At 30.6% G+C, this 16,025-nt stretch overlaps 1 protein-coding gene across 1 annotated transcript in view; it reads left to right on the top strand.

The window, feature by feature from the left end:
- The first annotated feature begins 507 nt into the window (after window positions 1–507).
- Window positions 508–16,025, top strand: part of LOC147067849 (uncharacterized) — an 83,929-nt gene continuing 68,411 nt past the window's right edge. Inside the window, exon 1 of the mRNA XM_085952561.1 lies at window positions 508–776. Within this exon, the coding sequence (XP_085808687.1) occupies window positions 717–776 (60 nt within the window). The 5' untranslated portion in view covers window positions 508–716. The remainder of the gene's footprint in view (window positions 777–16,025) is intronic.

Raw genomic sequence — 16,025 nt, 5'->3', positions numbered from 1 at the left:
TGGGTAATAAGCCGAGCCCGGCTTCAAAATGTTGATTCATGGCAACTGACTATTATATATTTTCTGTCTTATTAATTTGTTCTGAGGTCAAGACCTTGACAGAATAGATCAAAGCTCTCTTACGACAATCTTTAAAAACCACTCTTATTACTGTGCACTATTATACCTATACCACAATGATATGATGTATTTGTGCAATGAACTTCGGATGGTTCGGATGTATAAGTGTTAGTACAATAGTATGATATAATAATGTACCTACCTATACAAATGAACGACATTTTGTAAATTGATCTAATTTTTCATTAACCACTTTTATCTGTATTAATTTTATCGATGTATGATTGTCTGTTTACGATCTCGATCACACTCAGTGTGTATAGATGGTTGGTTGTCCATTAGACAATTTTATTTTTCAATGTGTCTATTTAATACGTCAACGGATCCATTTGAAGAACTGACAAAAGGAGTCACTGACGCGGTTGTTCCTCACGATGGCCGCTTGGTTCAGTGTTGCGTGCACTGCCTTCAGAAGCACTCGTTTAGAAACAGCCGTTAAAAACGCCGCCACTGCCGACTGAGCTGCCATCTGTATTTTTCGCCGATAAGATTACCCAATGGCCGGCTAAAAAACGACCATCCCGCCTTTTTCGATTATGACATAAACATATTTATTCATTATCTGTTGTGAAAGAAAGTGACATCAGTGTGTGAAAATGGTGTGGTTTAAAATATTTGTGTGCCTGGCGACACTGGCGGCCCTAGCGAATTCTCAGGTGAGATAACACAACTAAAATAAGAAAAAAAAAAAACACCTTACACCCTCTGTCAAACTAATGTAAACTTTGAAAAAATGATTAGAATACTATTTAAATTTCATTGTTTCAACAGTGAAGTAGGAGTTATTTTTCATTGTAGGATGTTTGTGGGTTATTTAGCAATGTATATTATGATAAATTAAACATATATTTTCCAAGGCCATTGCCCCCACATTCTTTTGATTTCGTTAACTTTCGGTGTGTCTGTTAATATACAGATGTGATAATTCTCTTGACCAATAATAATACAACGTCTGACATGCGTTCATAATACGATTTACTATTTTGTAACAGTCCAAAGTAAATGAAAAGTGTTTTGATTACAGAAATGGAAAGCAAGTCTAGTACACTTTCATTTAATTGGCAGAATACAACTAGTCACTAAGTATGAATAATTTGTTGTGACATTGGTACTAAGTATGATCGATAAATAATTGATTGACTCGGAATGAATGACTGTTGTTAGAAACACATGAAAATTGACTGATCACGGTTGCGAATGATTATTACAGCTGATTAAATAAAAAAAGTGCCAAAGCATTTTTTTTTGTAATAAGATGAATATAAAATAAATATGCATGAATTGAATTATAATAGTTTTCCATAACGATATCTTATTGGATTCTGGTTGACATAGTAGGTATACTTATTATAAAAAAAACGAAGTATCACCATTGGCACTACAATCCAATGTAGATCTTTGTCGCCATCAGGAACGTCTCAAATCCATTCTGTCTGCCACAAACTCCTACGCTGTCTTAGTTTCAAGGATGTTTTGTAAATTTTTACTCCATTAATAAATAATGTTCCAATATATAACACTTAGTACATAAACAAATAAATAATAAAATAATTTTGATATTTTTCTTCGACTACAAAAACGTATTTTTTTTTAAATAACCCAGATTATTTCTTTGGATTCAGATGTTTTTGTAACACAGTGTAAGATGATATTATTTTTTTGTTGTTGAGGTAAGTAGTTATTTAAGTTTATTAAATTACTAACACAATTTTCATTACTTTATCTTATATCTGCTAGCGTATTGCATGTTCGTTATTATTACATGCATGAATATTAGGATTGATTGAGTAACGATATAACAATCATTATAAAAATAATGTTATAAGTAAGTACATATTATATTCACATTGTACCATAATAAAATACTCCCAACTGAAAATATATTTAGTAAACAATGTAATAGTCGTTAAGAATGAGAAAAAAATCGAATTCATTCTACAATAGATTAATATGTAATTAATCAAGCCAGTCACGGCTCGGCGGAAGACTATTTTTGACCCTGCAAACATTCATGATGGCATACGCCCAGCCAGATGTTGCAATGGTATTCAAACAATCATCAGCAATGCTCCCAGAGGCGTAGGCGGCCGCAGCTCCCTAAAAGGCGGCTCCACCACTCCCGCCTTCTGAAAGCACCTACAGGTTTACTTATTTATTTATATCCACGTTATTTAATGTTGCATCGATATATCTTGCCCCCGCCCACGCTCTGCCACTGCTCGATCATGTCAATGTGTGTAATAAAACCTGAATATAATTAAAAGTAAGACAATAACTAAATAATCCAATTATAATAATATCGTCTATAAAATTTGTAATGCTTTAAGAATACTGTACGAATAATTATTAGAAATCTTGTGCAGTCTAGAATATTATTCTGTTCATATTCCAGATATTGGGATGTTCTTTGTAAGGAAAACAATATAGTACATTTTTAAAAGAAAGATGAGATGCACAAATTGTGAATACTCGACGGAAAAAAAAATCATTGACAGGCCATAACAAGTGAGTTCTGGAGATACGACTAACGAAAAGGTTATGTTTAAAATCCTCCATAATATTATGGTAATTTTTGTAGGCACTTATATTATATAACTGGAGAGTCATAAGAAATCCTGTCGAAGAAATTACTACTAAAAAACCTCCAATACACAGAACATGTGTAAATAACAGAGGAATTAAGTAGTTCAAAAGTGTGTACAGGGATGCGTCAGTTGGAAGATATCAGTATAACAATCTTTATTTGAGCTTAACGCTATAGAGTAGGTAGAATAATAGGAAATATATTATTTAGGTGACATATGAATTCTTAGAGTTCGGTATATTCATGTAATTTCAGAAGCTCTAGTTGTTGTGTCTAGTCTGTTGACAATATTATAATATTTGGAGTTTTATTATATCTTATGTAAACTTAATTCACGACTTCATACGTTGTTAAATCATTACATTTTTAGACAATATTATATAAACAGCTAGATATACAGTTCAATAAATTATAAGAATAATTGTTTTTAGTAAAATATGTTACTTAACTTTCTTTGATGTCATTTTGTGAATGATCATCGATTAGTAATGCACATTGGTATGACAATGATACCAAGGCAAGGAGTGTTGATTAAATTATGTATCCATTGTCTTTAAAGTCAGCAAACATAATAATTTAATTATTAGTTTGTATTCAATGGGGCTTAGCTATTTCAATATACATAGATACGAACTCCATGTGACTGCTAATAACATTCGATGATCTTCGTCGGTGTGAGGTCAGATTAAATTGCATTCCGATGATAAAGACTAGATGATTTAGAAATCTATGAAATGTTTTAAAAACAAGGTAATTATTTGCCACCATACTAGAAAAATTCAAAACATTATCAAATTTTCAACTGTCAAGTTTTTATAATTTAATGGAACATAAAATAATTACTTTTCAACCAATGTGTAAATCATCTTCAATTATTTGAATAGAGGTTTCTAAGGCTTAATCTTTTTCCATATATTTCCAACCTTTAAATAAAGACCAATTAATGATTATTCTCTCACATTTAGATAATTAATATGTGAAATAGATAATATACATGCCATTAAAAAAACCATTAAACTTTGCCAGTGCCTAGGTAAAAAATAATATTGTAGTGTCGTTCACTGTAATTCACAAAAATATCCCATATAAAATGTCAAAAAATGACTAAATTGATCAAAATTATTTTTTTATCTAAAAATTAGCTTTAAAAAATAAGAATTATTAAGGTCAACAATATACTTTTGTGCGAAATTGTATTTAACAAGAATGTTAATTGAATAGTATGTTATAAAAATGTTGTTTTCTAGGTAATTGAAAATGTGGGATGCAAACGGTCTTGTGTTAATTTAAAATTGTTAATGGTACGAAAAATAAAATATTACTTACGTGTTTGTTTTTAAGTTGTACTATATATCAACATTGTTTCACGAGAACAAATATTGTGGAGTAAAGTTTTATTTTACAACTAATAAATATGTCATTAAAATAAAAATAATAATGTAGTTATGAAATTTGGTATATAATGAGAAAGGGCCAGCACGTTGATTTTCAAGCAAATCTGGTGTAATATTCTTGCCTTTTTAATGAAAAGTTTGAAGCTGCTTGCGGTGTTGAAAACTGTAGATTTAACGCCTGATGAAAATTTTGCAAGCTAGATGCTATTTAAAAATAAACCTAGAAGCGTTAGCAAGTTATAACTTATAACTATAAGGTATATACGGAGTAAACCCCCTTTACTAGTTAACGGTCATTAACATAATGTACTATAATAATATTATATAGTCTAATAAATGTCTCCTATTGGTGATTTCATTGCACTCATTACTTATTAAATCACTAGGTTGTAAACTAATTGATTGGTAATTTGTTTATGTATATAGTAATTGATATTTACCGAGGTACCCAACGAATGAATCAATAGAAAGCAACGTACATACGTTGTAAAAGTAATCTCTTTTGACAGTATAAAAATACTCCTTATCGACAATGTTTTTAATTTTCAACAGCACTGAGAAGCTATCTAAATAAATTTAAATTGAAAAACAATGACAGCTGTGCGTGTGATGGTAACTCATCTCAAATAATGTAGTATGCAGGGAACTCAGAAATAATGGGAACTGAAATACATAACGGTTAAGGCGAAGCAGGTAACCGACTCCAAGTAAGGAAGAATCCGGGCTAAACTTACACACGTGTCAAGAATACGTTTTACCTCGAATACTGAAAACTGCTCTCGGTTTATGCATTAACGCTCATTTAATGTTGGTGTATTACATACACTATTGCACGTACATAATGCGTACTTCATTTTTCGTAGGACACTTACACATTCAAAATACTGCATCAACATGTGGCGTATTGAATATAGCCTATCGATATTCTATTTATTATCTGTTCTATGGTAGTATGTCATTAACGATCGCCCAGTATTGGAAAAGTAGCTATGGGCTTTCGGAGTTCTCTGCAGACAACATAATCACAAAACTGACCTCGAAATATCTCACGAAATGTCAAATAACAAAATTACACACGAAATAGCTAATTCTGACGATTAAAAAAATAAAGAAATACATGGAGGAATATAATTTATCTCACTATAGACTTTACGTACAACTCTAATGTAGCAAACTTTTAATATCTTAACATCTCACAAATGCAAATACGTAATTATTTATATGTAAAACAATCTCACCTTATACGGAAAAGCAAGGGCATAATTTGTAAAATACTAAAAAAGTTCTTTATTTAATTATAAGTAGATACTACTTGTTATAATGATTATTATAATTCATGTAAAATCCATGTAATGATATACCTATATATTTTTTATAAATTATTACTATTATAAATGAATAAATTTTCCTGTTATATTACTTATTTTGTAACAAGTTAATCGATAGTGATTAGGTTGCGGTTGTAAAGTAAACTTAGATATGCATTAAAAAAAACTCCTGTTATATACCTACCTACCGCAAAATGTGTAAACATTATTCATAAAGGCATGTAAATGACGTTTTTCCTTTCGAAGTACTTAATATAATAATAAACACTGTGTTTAGTTATATAAGTATTAGATACTGACATACGAATTTCATTTCACCTATAGGTATCTACTTTTACGGTTTTACAATAATGATTTATACAAAAATGTAGTACTTTCTATATTGTATCTAGTTCTTTAATTGATACGTATCGTAGATATTATTATTTTCTATTGGATTGGTATATATTTATGGGATATGTTGTTAGTATGAGTCAGTTGCAGTGACATTAGTGATAACTGATGACTAAAAATGCAATTCTGAAAATTATTAATCATGTACCTACCTATTAATTTTAGTGCCTGACAGACACGTGTATGTATTACTCGTATGTCTAGTCTAGAGCTAGACCATGATACAAACTGTTGTACTAGAGGTGTTCCCGAACATTTACGTAGATTTTTGAACATTAATTTAATATGTTCTGATACAATCGCCGATGTTAGTAGGTATCTACTTATAAATCACTGAATAAGACCGTTTTTACTATATATATTTTTATAATTATTATTTTGCAAAGTTTTTTGAACTGACAACAAAAAATAAAATAAAAATTGCTGACCAAAATAACCTGTTATCTACATAATTTATTCATATTTTGGTGAATGTTTTTAAATATTTAGACAACAGAAAAATGTTCAGCCTCGTCCTTTGATATTTTCAATTTAATTTTAGGTTATAAATTGACATAGGAAGGTACATACATGCTAATAAAATAGCTAAATAGTAACGTAACAAATAATGTCATACGCTTACAATATAGTGGATATAAACGATCAGGACATAATAATATTATGTGTACAAGTATGTATCCTATAATCATTTTTAGGACTAGATATTTTGGCAATCACATCATTATTAAAACATATTAACCTATTATTCAGGAGCAAACATATTTTAATTTCGTTCTATGTTGGTTTAAATAACATAAATTTGCAATATAGTCTTTCATTCGATATCAACTAACTATCCATATAAATTGCAATAACACTGAATCTTTTGTAATGACATAAAACAAGTCAAAAACCATTTATGGACGTATAATGTTAATGATATACCTACGTACTCTTTTATATAAAGCTCTGAGCATACTTCAAGTATATGAGAAAATTTAAATTAACTGTGTAATTGCATACATAAAATCCTGCTCTTTACATACGAGGGTGGGTCAATAATTCCTTAGAAAAAAGCATTAAAACAGTTTTTATTTTTGTATTTTTTTTTATTTCTCAACATAATCTCCTTGGAGCTCAATACACTTGGTTAGACGTTTCTCATTTTTTTTAAACCGTCAGAAAAATAAGTTTTCGGAAGGTCCTCAAAATAAGCATTTGTCCGATCGATGACTTCTTCATTTGAAAAAAAACGTTGTCCACTTAGCCATTTTTTTAAGTTTGGGAAAAGGAAAAAGTCATTGGGGGCTAAATCTGGCGAATACGGTGGGTGGTCGACCAATTCGAACTTCAATTCTTCAATTTTAGCCATTGATCGTAAACATGTGTGAACACGGGCATTGTCCTGATGAAAGAGGATTTTTTTCCTGTTTAAATGAGGCCGTTTTTCTTCAATTTTGTTTTTTAGCTGGTCCAATAAAGATGCATAATAATCCCCTGTTATTGTTTTTCCTTTTTCCAAATAGTCAACGAAAATAATTCCACGTGCATCCCAAAATACAGTACCCATAACCTTACCAGCTGATTTTACGGTTTTCGCCTTCTTTGGCATGGTTCGCCTTTCGCAATCCACTGCTTTGACTGTTCTTTCGTCTCGAGAGTATAGTGGTGTATCCATGTTTCATCTACAGTCACAAAGCGACGAAAAAATTCATCCGGATTGCGTTGCATGAGCGACAACAGGGCTTTAGAGGCCACCACCCTATTGCGTTTATTGTCGACTGTGAGCAAACGCGGCACCCATCTTGCAGAAATATTTTTCATGCCCAATTTGTCATGTAAAATAGAAATGACGCTACCTTTTGAGATCCCTGTAACCTCAATTATCTCACTCAACTTTAATCTTCGGTCACTTAACACCATATCGTGGATTTTATTGATCATTTCTGGTGTAGTCACCTCTACAGGACGTCCTGAGCGTGGTTCATCCTTTGTTGATGTACGACCACGTTTAAATTCATTTAACCAGTTATAAATAGTTGCAAGTGAAGGAGCAGATATGCCGTGAACTAAATCCAACTCATTTTTTATTTCCTTTGCTTTTAACCCTTTTATATTAAAATGTTTAATAACAGCTCTAAACTCAATTTTCTCCATTTTCCATTTTTCCATTTTCCACAAGCAATTTTTTTTTTTAAATGTACGAGAAACACACAACAACCCGACCAATCTGATTGAAACTTCGCAGCATACTGAATCGGTAGTGCCGCTGCATGAAAACAAACCGCTTACAGTACTAGTCGCGCCACCTGTCGGCTTTTCTGAGGACTTATTGACCCACCCTCGTAAAATCAATATCTGTTAAATACCATATAAGGATGTTTATGCTTAATAATTTTCATCCTGCAAGCTCCTATTTAATTAGAGTAGTTAAATGTTTCTTATATGCTGAATAGTAATAACGAAATCATGTTGTATCCACTATTATATTAAACGTATATACTCGGAGCAGCTTAAAGTCGTCAACACGCAAGTTTTGAAGTCGTTTTGTTTTATAATTTTGCATAACTATCTAGTATTCATCTTAGTCGTAATTTACTGGCATTCTGTTTATCAAAAAAACCATTTTTATCCTTATTTGTCTGACAACATGAAGGAGGGTGATTAAATGCTACATTATACTCTTTTTTGTTGTATATAGAGTCATGGATGAAACATAACCATTGAGATTGTATAGGCGTACATTAACGATTTGCTGGAGTAATTATTATGAGAATATTTTATGGATAAACATATAGTTTAAGTTAAAGCAAATATAGTTTATAGCTATTAGTTCATCAAACGATGAAAGTCGTTAATTTTAGCCATATTTTCCAATTCTTTCTGCAACGAACAGTAGAAAGCAGGCATAGACAAAAAGAAATTATCTTTATACGCAACCTTAGTAAAAGGCTATGAAGTGACAATGATAGGGTGATGTACTGCAGTTAAGTCAAAAACCTTGGTTAGAATATGCCACTAAGAGAAGAAAAAATCTTATTTACGATTTACTTGATTTACAGTGTGTAGGTAGAAGCTATTCATAATAATAATGAGCCCACCTTCCGCTTAGGTCACGCAGTCGTATTATTGGAGTGCATCCTTAGGCTTTAAAGACATAAAACACATGAAACGAACGAGAGAGCCTGTATATTATGTGTATGGAAAATACAGGAAAATTAAAGTTTATAATATTTATTGATCAGGGATCGTAAAATTCAAGAAAATTTTAATTATATTGTACGTAATAATTTTATTATAGTTAAAATCCATTTATTTAATATTTCAAATAAGAAGTAACTTTCATATTATAATTATTAATTTGTCTTTGCGATTGTACTATTCCTATATTAATTTCATTAAATCCGATCCGATGAGAGAAATATTGTCAATTAATCAGTTGAAAATTTTCTTATATGCCGATGAAACTGGTACTGATTTGACTTTTTATCGTTTAGTTAAATTGATACATACTTTAAATGTCTAGTGTCAAAAAAACAAGAATCGGTATGACAGTCGGTCGGACCACATTAGTGTGAAGTTCGATAGTTTTGAAGTTAAATGGTAATGAATATAATACAAACTTATATAGTAAATTATTCAGCGCTTGAAATAGAAGATTTTAAGAGCCAGAGCGCTAGATGATTTTCCGAAAATAATAAATAGGTTAATTAATTTTATTAGTTTTTAATAATTCAAGAACAGGAGCTGAGCTCCGGTACGTGCCGGTCCATTCCGAGCGCTGGAATGATTAAGCAGAACTTGTTTTAATAATTTATAAAACACCTCACTCTTACATTGATTCTTCGAATATATTAATATGCCATTTGGCATTTAAATCAGGATTTACCTTCTGCTCTGCAGTGTTGATGCAAACCCAGGTGGGTTCCGTAATGTCGTAGAAAGAAATCTCATACTCTATTGATCGCACAAGTAGACGTTTTCGACATATTTTATTTGTGCCCTCTATTGTAATTCATTTCTTGTTCACGTTGCCATGCCTTTGCATAATATTCTTGCTGAAGTTTTTCAATAAAGCCTCTTTTGAAAACCTCACCTGATAGTCAATGATACGGCAAATTTTCTTCAAACTAAAAATATATTAGTGTTTCTTCAAGGCAGAGGTAACACATCTTTCAACGAGGTCGAGAAAAATAATAATATGATTAACTACATTATCTTGTTTTGATTGCAGCTATTATTTATTGCAGTAATTAAAATAAATAATGATTTACTTCCAAGAAAAGACATCTTCAAGGTTTGTTATTCAAACCAAGTTTGGCCAAGAGAAGTTCGGCTGTCCAAATTCAAAACCTAGTAAGTAGGTACAATAAGCGACAATTTTTTGAAATTCAAATTTTAAAACCAGCTATAAGCACATGCCAGATTTTGAATTAAAAATAATATTATAACAAATAAAACACAATATAAGTTATTGCACATAACACTACATATCTACGCATGCTACGTTAAATATGTTTTTTGATCTTTCTGACATATAATTAAATTTATGATACTATTTTAATAAATATATTTAATTTACTGTGCATCTGAAGTAACAAAAGCAGCGCATGATCGTTCTGGAATTTGGATGGAAGGAGACTGTCGGCAATGCTTTTAATTTCAGTAATCACCATCCTCACTGACGACACAAAAATAATTACAAAATTTAGTGTTAAAACACTTAGGTACCAGGATTTAATATTGGACAACTGAGTTACTAGAAATATGTTAATGGCAGAAAGATTAAAAGTAAAAATATTAAATTGGGGACATATATGACAAACCAAACAACAATCAATATCATACAGAAATATAAATACTACTAGAGTCTTGATCGGGTGATATGTGCTTATTATTGATTGTACAAATTAATAAAACGGACAAATGACATAGCATGTATCAGAATTATCCCTCTGCATTAAACATACACAATACAAAAAAATATGAATTTAGAAGTTATGATACAAAGTTAATTATTAAGGTAGATTGAAACCATCTTTTGCGTTATCCTCAGTTATCGTATCCCTGTTGTCGGAGCAGTGTCGCACATAACAATAGTCGAGTCTGCAAGAAACGGTTCTCCGCACCTTGAACAAAGGTGAACTCGAGAACCAATCAAAATGCTTGCGTGAGCTCTTGCTGCGTATATATCACCAACTTTTTATCGACACCAATCGTTTGGAAACGGGAATCTCTTGTCAGGAACGTGTGAACACAAATAATGGCTGATTCTATCGCATATCGCAAAAGGTTTTATTGTTTAACCCGCAAGCTTATAATAATCATTTCAGCTTATTTCCTCATTCAATGACCCTTAATCAGCGTTTATTAAAAACTATATTTAATACAAATAAATGTTTTATTACATTACATAAGTAACATATTAACAGATGCATCGATACGTTATAATATTGTAATAGTTAGCTGCGCTATACATTTGTCACCAATACTCTTGTATTCAAAAGCCCTTAATAATCCATACGTAAATTTATCATAAATATCGTGACATCCACCGGAAAATTATCGTAATAGATCGACAAATTGCACTAAAGTTCAAGACTTTTCATTATCAGCCTTCAAGTAAATATTTAAAATTAGAAAGAGGGTTTTCTCATTATATAGGTATAATTTTAGACATTTTTAAAAATAAAATCTCCTTTGTCTTTTTCTTCGGGTTTAAAAAAGTAACTTAACCAACCAACTTAGATAGATATATTAGACATATACAGTTTATTTATGTTTTATTTTGATGGGTAAAATAATAGAATTTATAAAATAATCTTTTTCTAATAGATACCTACATTATTTATTAGGTATACCTAATATATCTTGGTTTGACATTATATTGCATCTCAATTATTGTTGGAAGAGTTTTAAGGAATCTTTCAATAGAGCAGTATTAGGAATACTTATTGCTATATATACCTACAATGATCTTCATATTATTATCAATGGAATTAATCCTCTGCAGAACAAAAAATCTAGATCATTATCAATAATGGATCAAATCACTGCAAGATAGAGACTTCTAAAAGTTTGATATGTACTTGCTCAGAACACAATTATCTCTGAATGCTAAATTATGACTATTTAAAGAATAACATCACTGAATTGATACTACATGTATGATATTTTATTTATTTCTGCATCGGTACATTTTTTATATGTCTGCTGCCTACTAAGTATACTTATACGGATTGTTTTTTTTTCAACATTTGCCATTGCCAAAAACACCCTATACAAGAGATTTCATGAGAAAGAAAGAATGGAAAAATATGACATAACTATTTACTTACTTACCTTTTTTTCTTTTAATTTATCATACATACATTGTTTTTATTATATTTAATGTCATTATTACCAATCTACTTCATTTTTACTACACAATCGATAATATATAAAAATAACAAAATGTAATTTAAATATTATATATTTTGATAACGCTTATTTACGTATGAAATAATTTATTATTGGATAATAAACATGATTTCTTTTTATTAAATTTGTAATCCAACATTTTCACTATTGGTTACGGCGTGGTCCTATGCAAGGCTTGGAAAAATGAATATTAAACTTGTAAGCAGTAATTATTTTTATGCAAAAACCCATTTTGATGACATCACCGCAAATGTAAAATTCTATGCATTATAAGAATTATGTAAGTAGGTATTCATATTTTATACTTTCGTGCAAATAACATATAAGTACATCCTCCGCTTCTATTGTTAGAAGTATTTTGAAATATATTATGCCATTGTAAGTTCTAGTTTTTTTCAGTGGATATTTATTTACCTACAAAAAGTAAATAAGTATGTAAATGCAGATAATATATTTAAATGCATTGAATTAATTTTTTGTAGGTACTGTATCACTTCGACCTTTTATTCTCTTTTATTATCGCTGTGCATTAATTAAATGACGTCGTTGAAGTAAAAAAATAAACTGATCTAATATATGATAATATGTAATACATAATCAACATAAAGTTGTTGAGCTGTTAAAATCTCTGATGTGACCAGATAATTTTTTTACAGGAGAGACAAAAACAGCTAAATATAATATTATAATCACAAATTCGAAAGTAGAATTAAATCTCTATTTTAAAGGCAGTGAAAAAATTGATTTATCTAAATAACATAATATAGCAAAAGCCTCGTCACCATCAATTATTTTTAAGTGTTTACAAAATTGCTACATGAAAATTATATCCTACATGTTAAATCGGAGGTTTCTACAGTTTTTAAGTTTAAGTTCTATCTAAGTAAGTACATCAAAAATTGAGTGTGTTATTAAACTAAAAACCTAAAATAAAACAGAGAATATACATGAAATGTCAAAATTGTCAAATGGGAGGTTTTAACAGTTCAATATAGATAATTTAATCAACCAACCAGTACGGGTTTCGTCCATTTTAATCTGTAAGTATATTTATTGTTGATTGATCTAACATCTAACAAGTGGAAAACTACGCTGAATACCTACTTATTATTAAATTCCTTGCACTAGGCACACCATTAAAGTAATTTAGTCGAAGCGACCAGTTCTTTTAAAAATAATACCTAAACATGAATATTTTTAGATGTAACTTTCAATAAAATTAATTTGTAATAATGATGCAGCGTTTACATAGATAAAGAAATTTTTTATTTATTTAATGTAAGTATATTTAATATTAAAAGTTTTACTGTTGGAGTAACCTGACGTTGTTTCTTCCGTTAAAATAAATTTATTAATGTTAACTAGGTGTTATTACTTAAGAATAACAGTAATGAAATATTGCTTGAGTCGTATTTTTTGCACTGTTGCCAGATAATTTTGACGCAATGTGACAGGTTTAGCCATTTTAAAATCCACATCGTTGAAATCTCCGCTCACAATGACCACTATTAATAAAATGTAGTATAAATAAGTCCTTACTAATTTAGATCTTATATGACTACATTGATATGATCGAAATATAGTTTATTGAAAATAATCACGGTTGTTAAAGATCCATTTTAAATATTAATTATTAAGTATATTGTTATCGGGAAGTGATAACAAATAGCTGATGTAGCTAGTATTAATTTATCTAAGTATTACTGACGTTACTGTTATAGTTGGTATCTACTTTATCAGTGATATTTTCTATCATAACAATAATATAATTTAAAAATCGATCGTTAATTGCATGATATTAATAATCAGTACATAATAACAATACTATAAAATCTTACTACCCACTTGACTGCTGAATACCTACATATTATATAAGTTGATATTTTTTTTAGTAGTGGCCACTATTTACAGTTTACAAAATTTGACTCTAAGCGATGGTGCCCATAGAACGCGTCGAGCGGGCGAAGTCGGCGTATGAAGTGTTTATTCATAACCATAATCACACGTCTCTCGCCGTGCATTACCCTTCACCTATGTAATAAGCGGCCCAAGCAGCACAAAATAATTATTATTACAGCGCCTCTCATAACAAAGCAATAAAAATATTATATTATTTCGGGGCTTGTAATTAATATTTACGATGACATTATTCAACCAGCGATAAACTGGACACGCAATAAAATTAAACAATGACTTCCCTGTTATTAAATAATTGCTTTTCGCCCGTCGATCGACGACGCCTCGAGCAGCGTAATTTTGGTAGCCGTGTTCAATGAATGGACTTCTTTGTATTTTCATTAAATCGTATCGCCGAGAAGCGAAAAACGGTGACTCATGCGGCAGGCGGGGCGCAAGGCATCGTCAAGTCCAGTGGGCGCTGGCGTATTTGATTACGTTGTATTTTTGATGATTTACGCGCCACTTGTAGAAATTTTGCGCGAGCGCCGCACTCGCTGCGTCAATGGGCTTTATGCCTAAAGATTGGAGTAATATATTGTCGTATGGATTACACAAAAAAAATCTTTGTGTACACTAACTGCTAAAATACAATTTAAAATTGTTTCCGAATGCATGTTCATTTTGTTTGGTCAGGTTAGTGGATCGTTTTCAGTCATGATCGATGGAACCAAAATATATATTGATATCATGAAATCGTACAGATAATAATTATTAATAGTGACAGAAAACAATAATTAATAATTACGTGGACTTATATACTCATGTCAAATGTTTTTTTTATCCGATTTTAACATAATGTGTTCCTTTTTTACGGGACACCTGGGCCGGAACCCGTATTTCCTTTATATCTAGGATAGGGGGTGATATGTTGGTTGATAGTAACATAACAAATAAAAAGGAATAATTTGAAATAACGTGAACGAATATAATATACATTTGTATACCGTTTTACCATCGCAAAAAAGGCAATTATTTGTTATATCATAATTCCCAATAGGGAGATGGTTCAAATGTTTATACTGTAAATCAAAATTGGGCACAATCTTTCTTTAGGCGAGGCCATGCTGGGACAGTGACATCACGCGGCTAGTCAAAATGAATGACAAAGTGCGACATTTTGGTATTTTACCTGCGCCACATGTCAGGTAAAATTTGTTACTTGCCACACCTGCTGCTTTATTCCAACCTAGAATGTCGCATTAGATCTGTGTGCGAAGGTACAATTGCACGTGTTTTGTGAATACCAACAAAATCACATTGACACATTCGACGTGTTGTAGTCGAGACGAGTTTAGATTTACCACCCGGTCTAGTTTTAATATTTAAGTAAGAATGAAGAAAGCGATGAAGAAACTTGTACAAATTGATCGTTTGAGATAAAATTATTCTGATAACTAGCAGCTATACCGAAACAAAACTCCATACAATTTATTCCTTTTATTCGATGTGACACCTTATAGCCGGTCACATTAATACACATCCAAAAGTTTATTATATTTTATAATTTTAAATTCTCTTTTCTAGAATGTAAAGAAAATATTTAGTTACCATAATAGTAAGTACCTACCTACTTCAGTTTTCTTTTTTAATAAACAATCCAGCGCATTTTCATGTATTATTAATATAATCGAGATACAACGTCAAGTTTATACAACAAAGATAATTTTGTTCAAAATTAATCTTTCATAGATTCCACAGTTTTTTGTAAAAGCAGTAGGTAATATTGTAATTTCTACGGAATTATTTCAAAACGTTCATTTATGTATTGTACATAAATAAATACCTACTCTTTGACAATCCACTTAGGATGTAAGTAAAAATATGTTAAATTTTACTAAAAATCGAATT

Source organism: Rhyacophila brunnea, unplaced genomic scaffold, assembly GCF_057557595.1.
Source record: "Rhyacophila brunnea isolate RB1 unplaced genomic scaffold, BYU_Rbru_1.0 scaffold_3, whole genome shotgun sequence".
Taxonomy (NCBI): domain Eukaryota; kingdom Metazoa; phylum Arthropoda; class Insecta; order Trichoptera; family Rhyacophilidae; genus Rhyacophila; species Rhyacophila brunnea.
The sequence above is the reverse complement of the archived record's forward strand: the minus strand, read 5'-3'. Positions and strand labels throughout refer to the sequence as shown.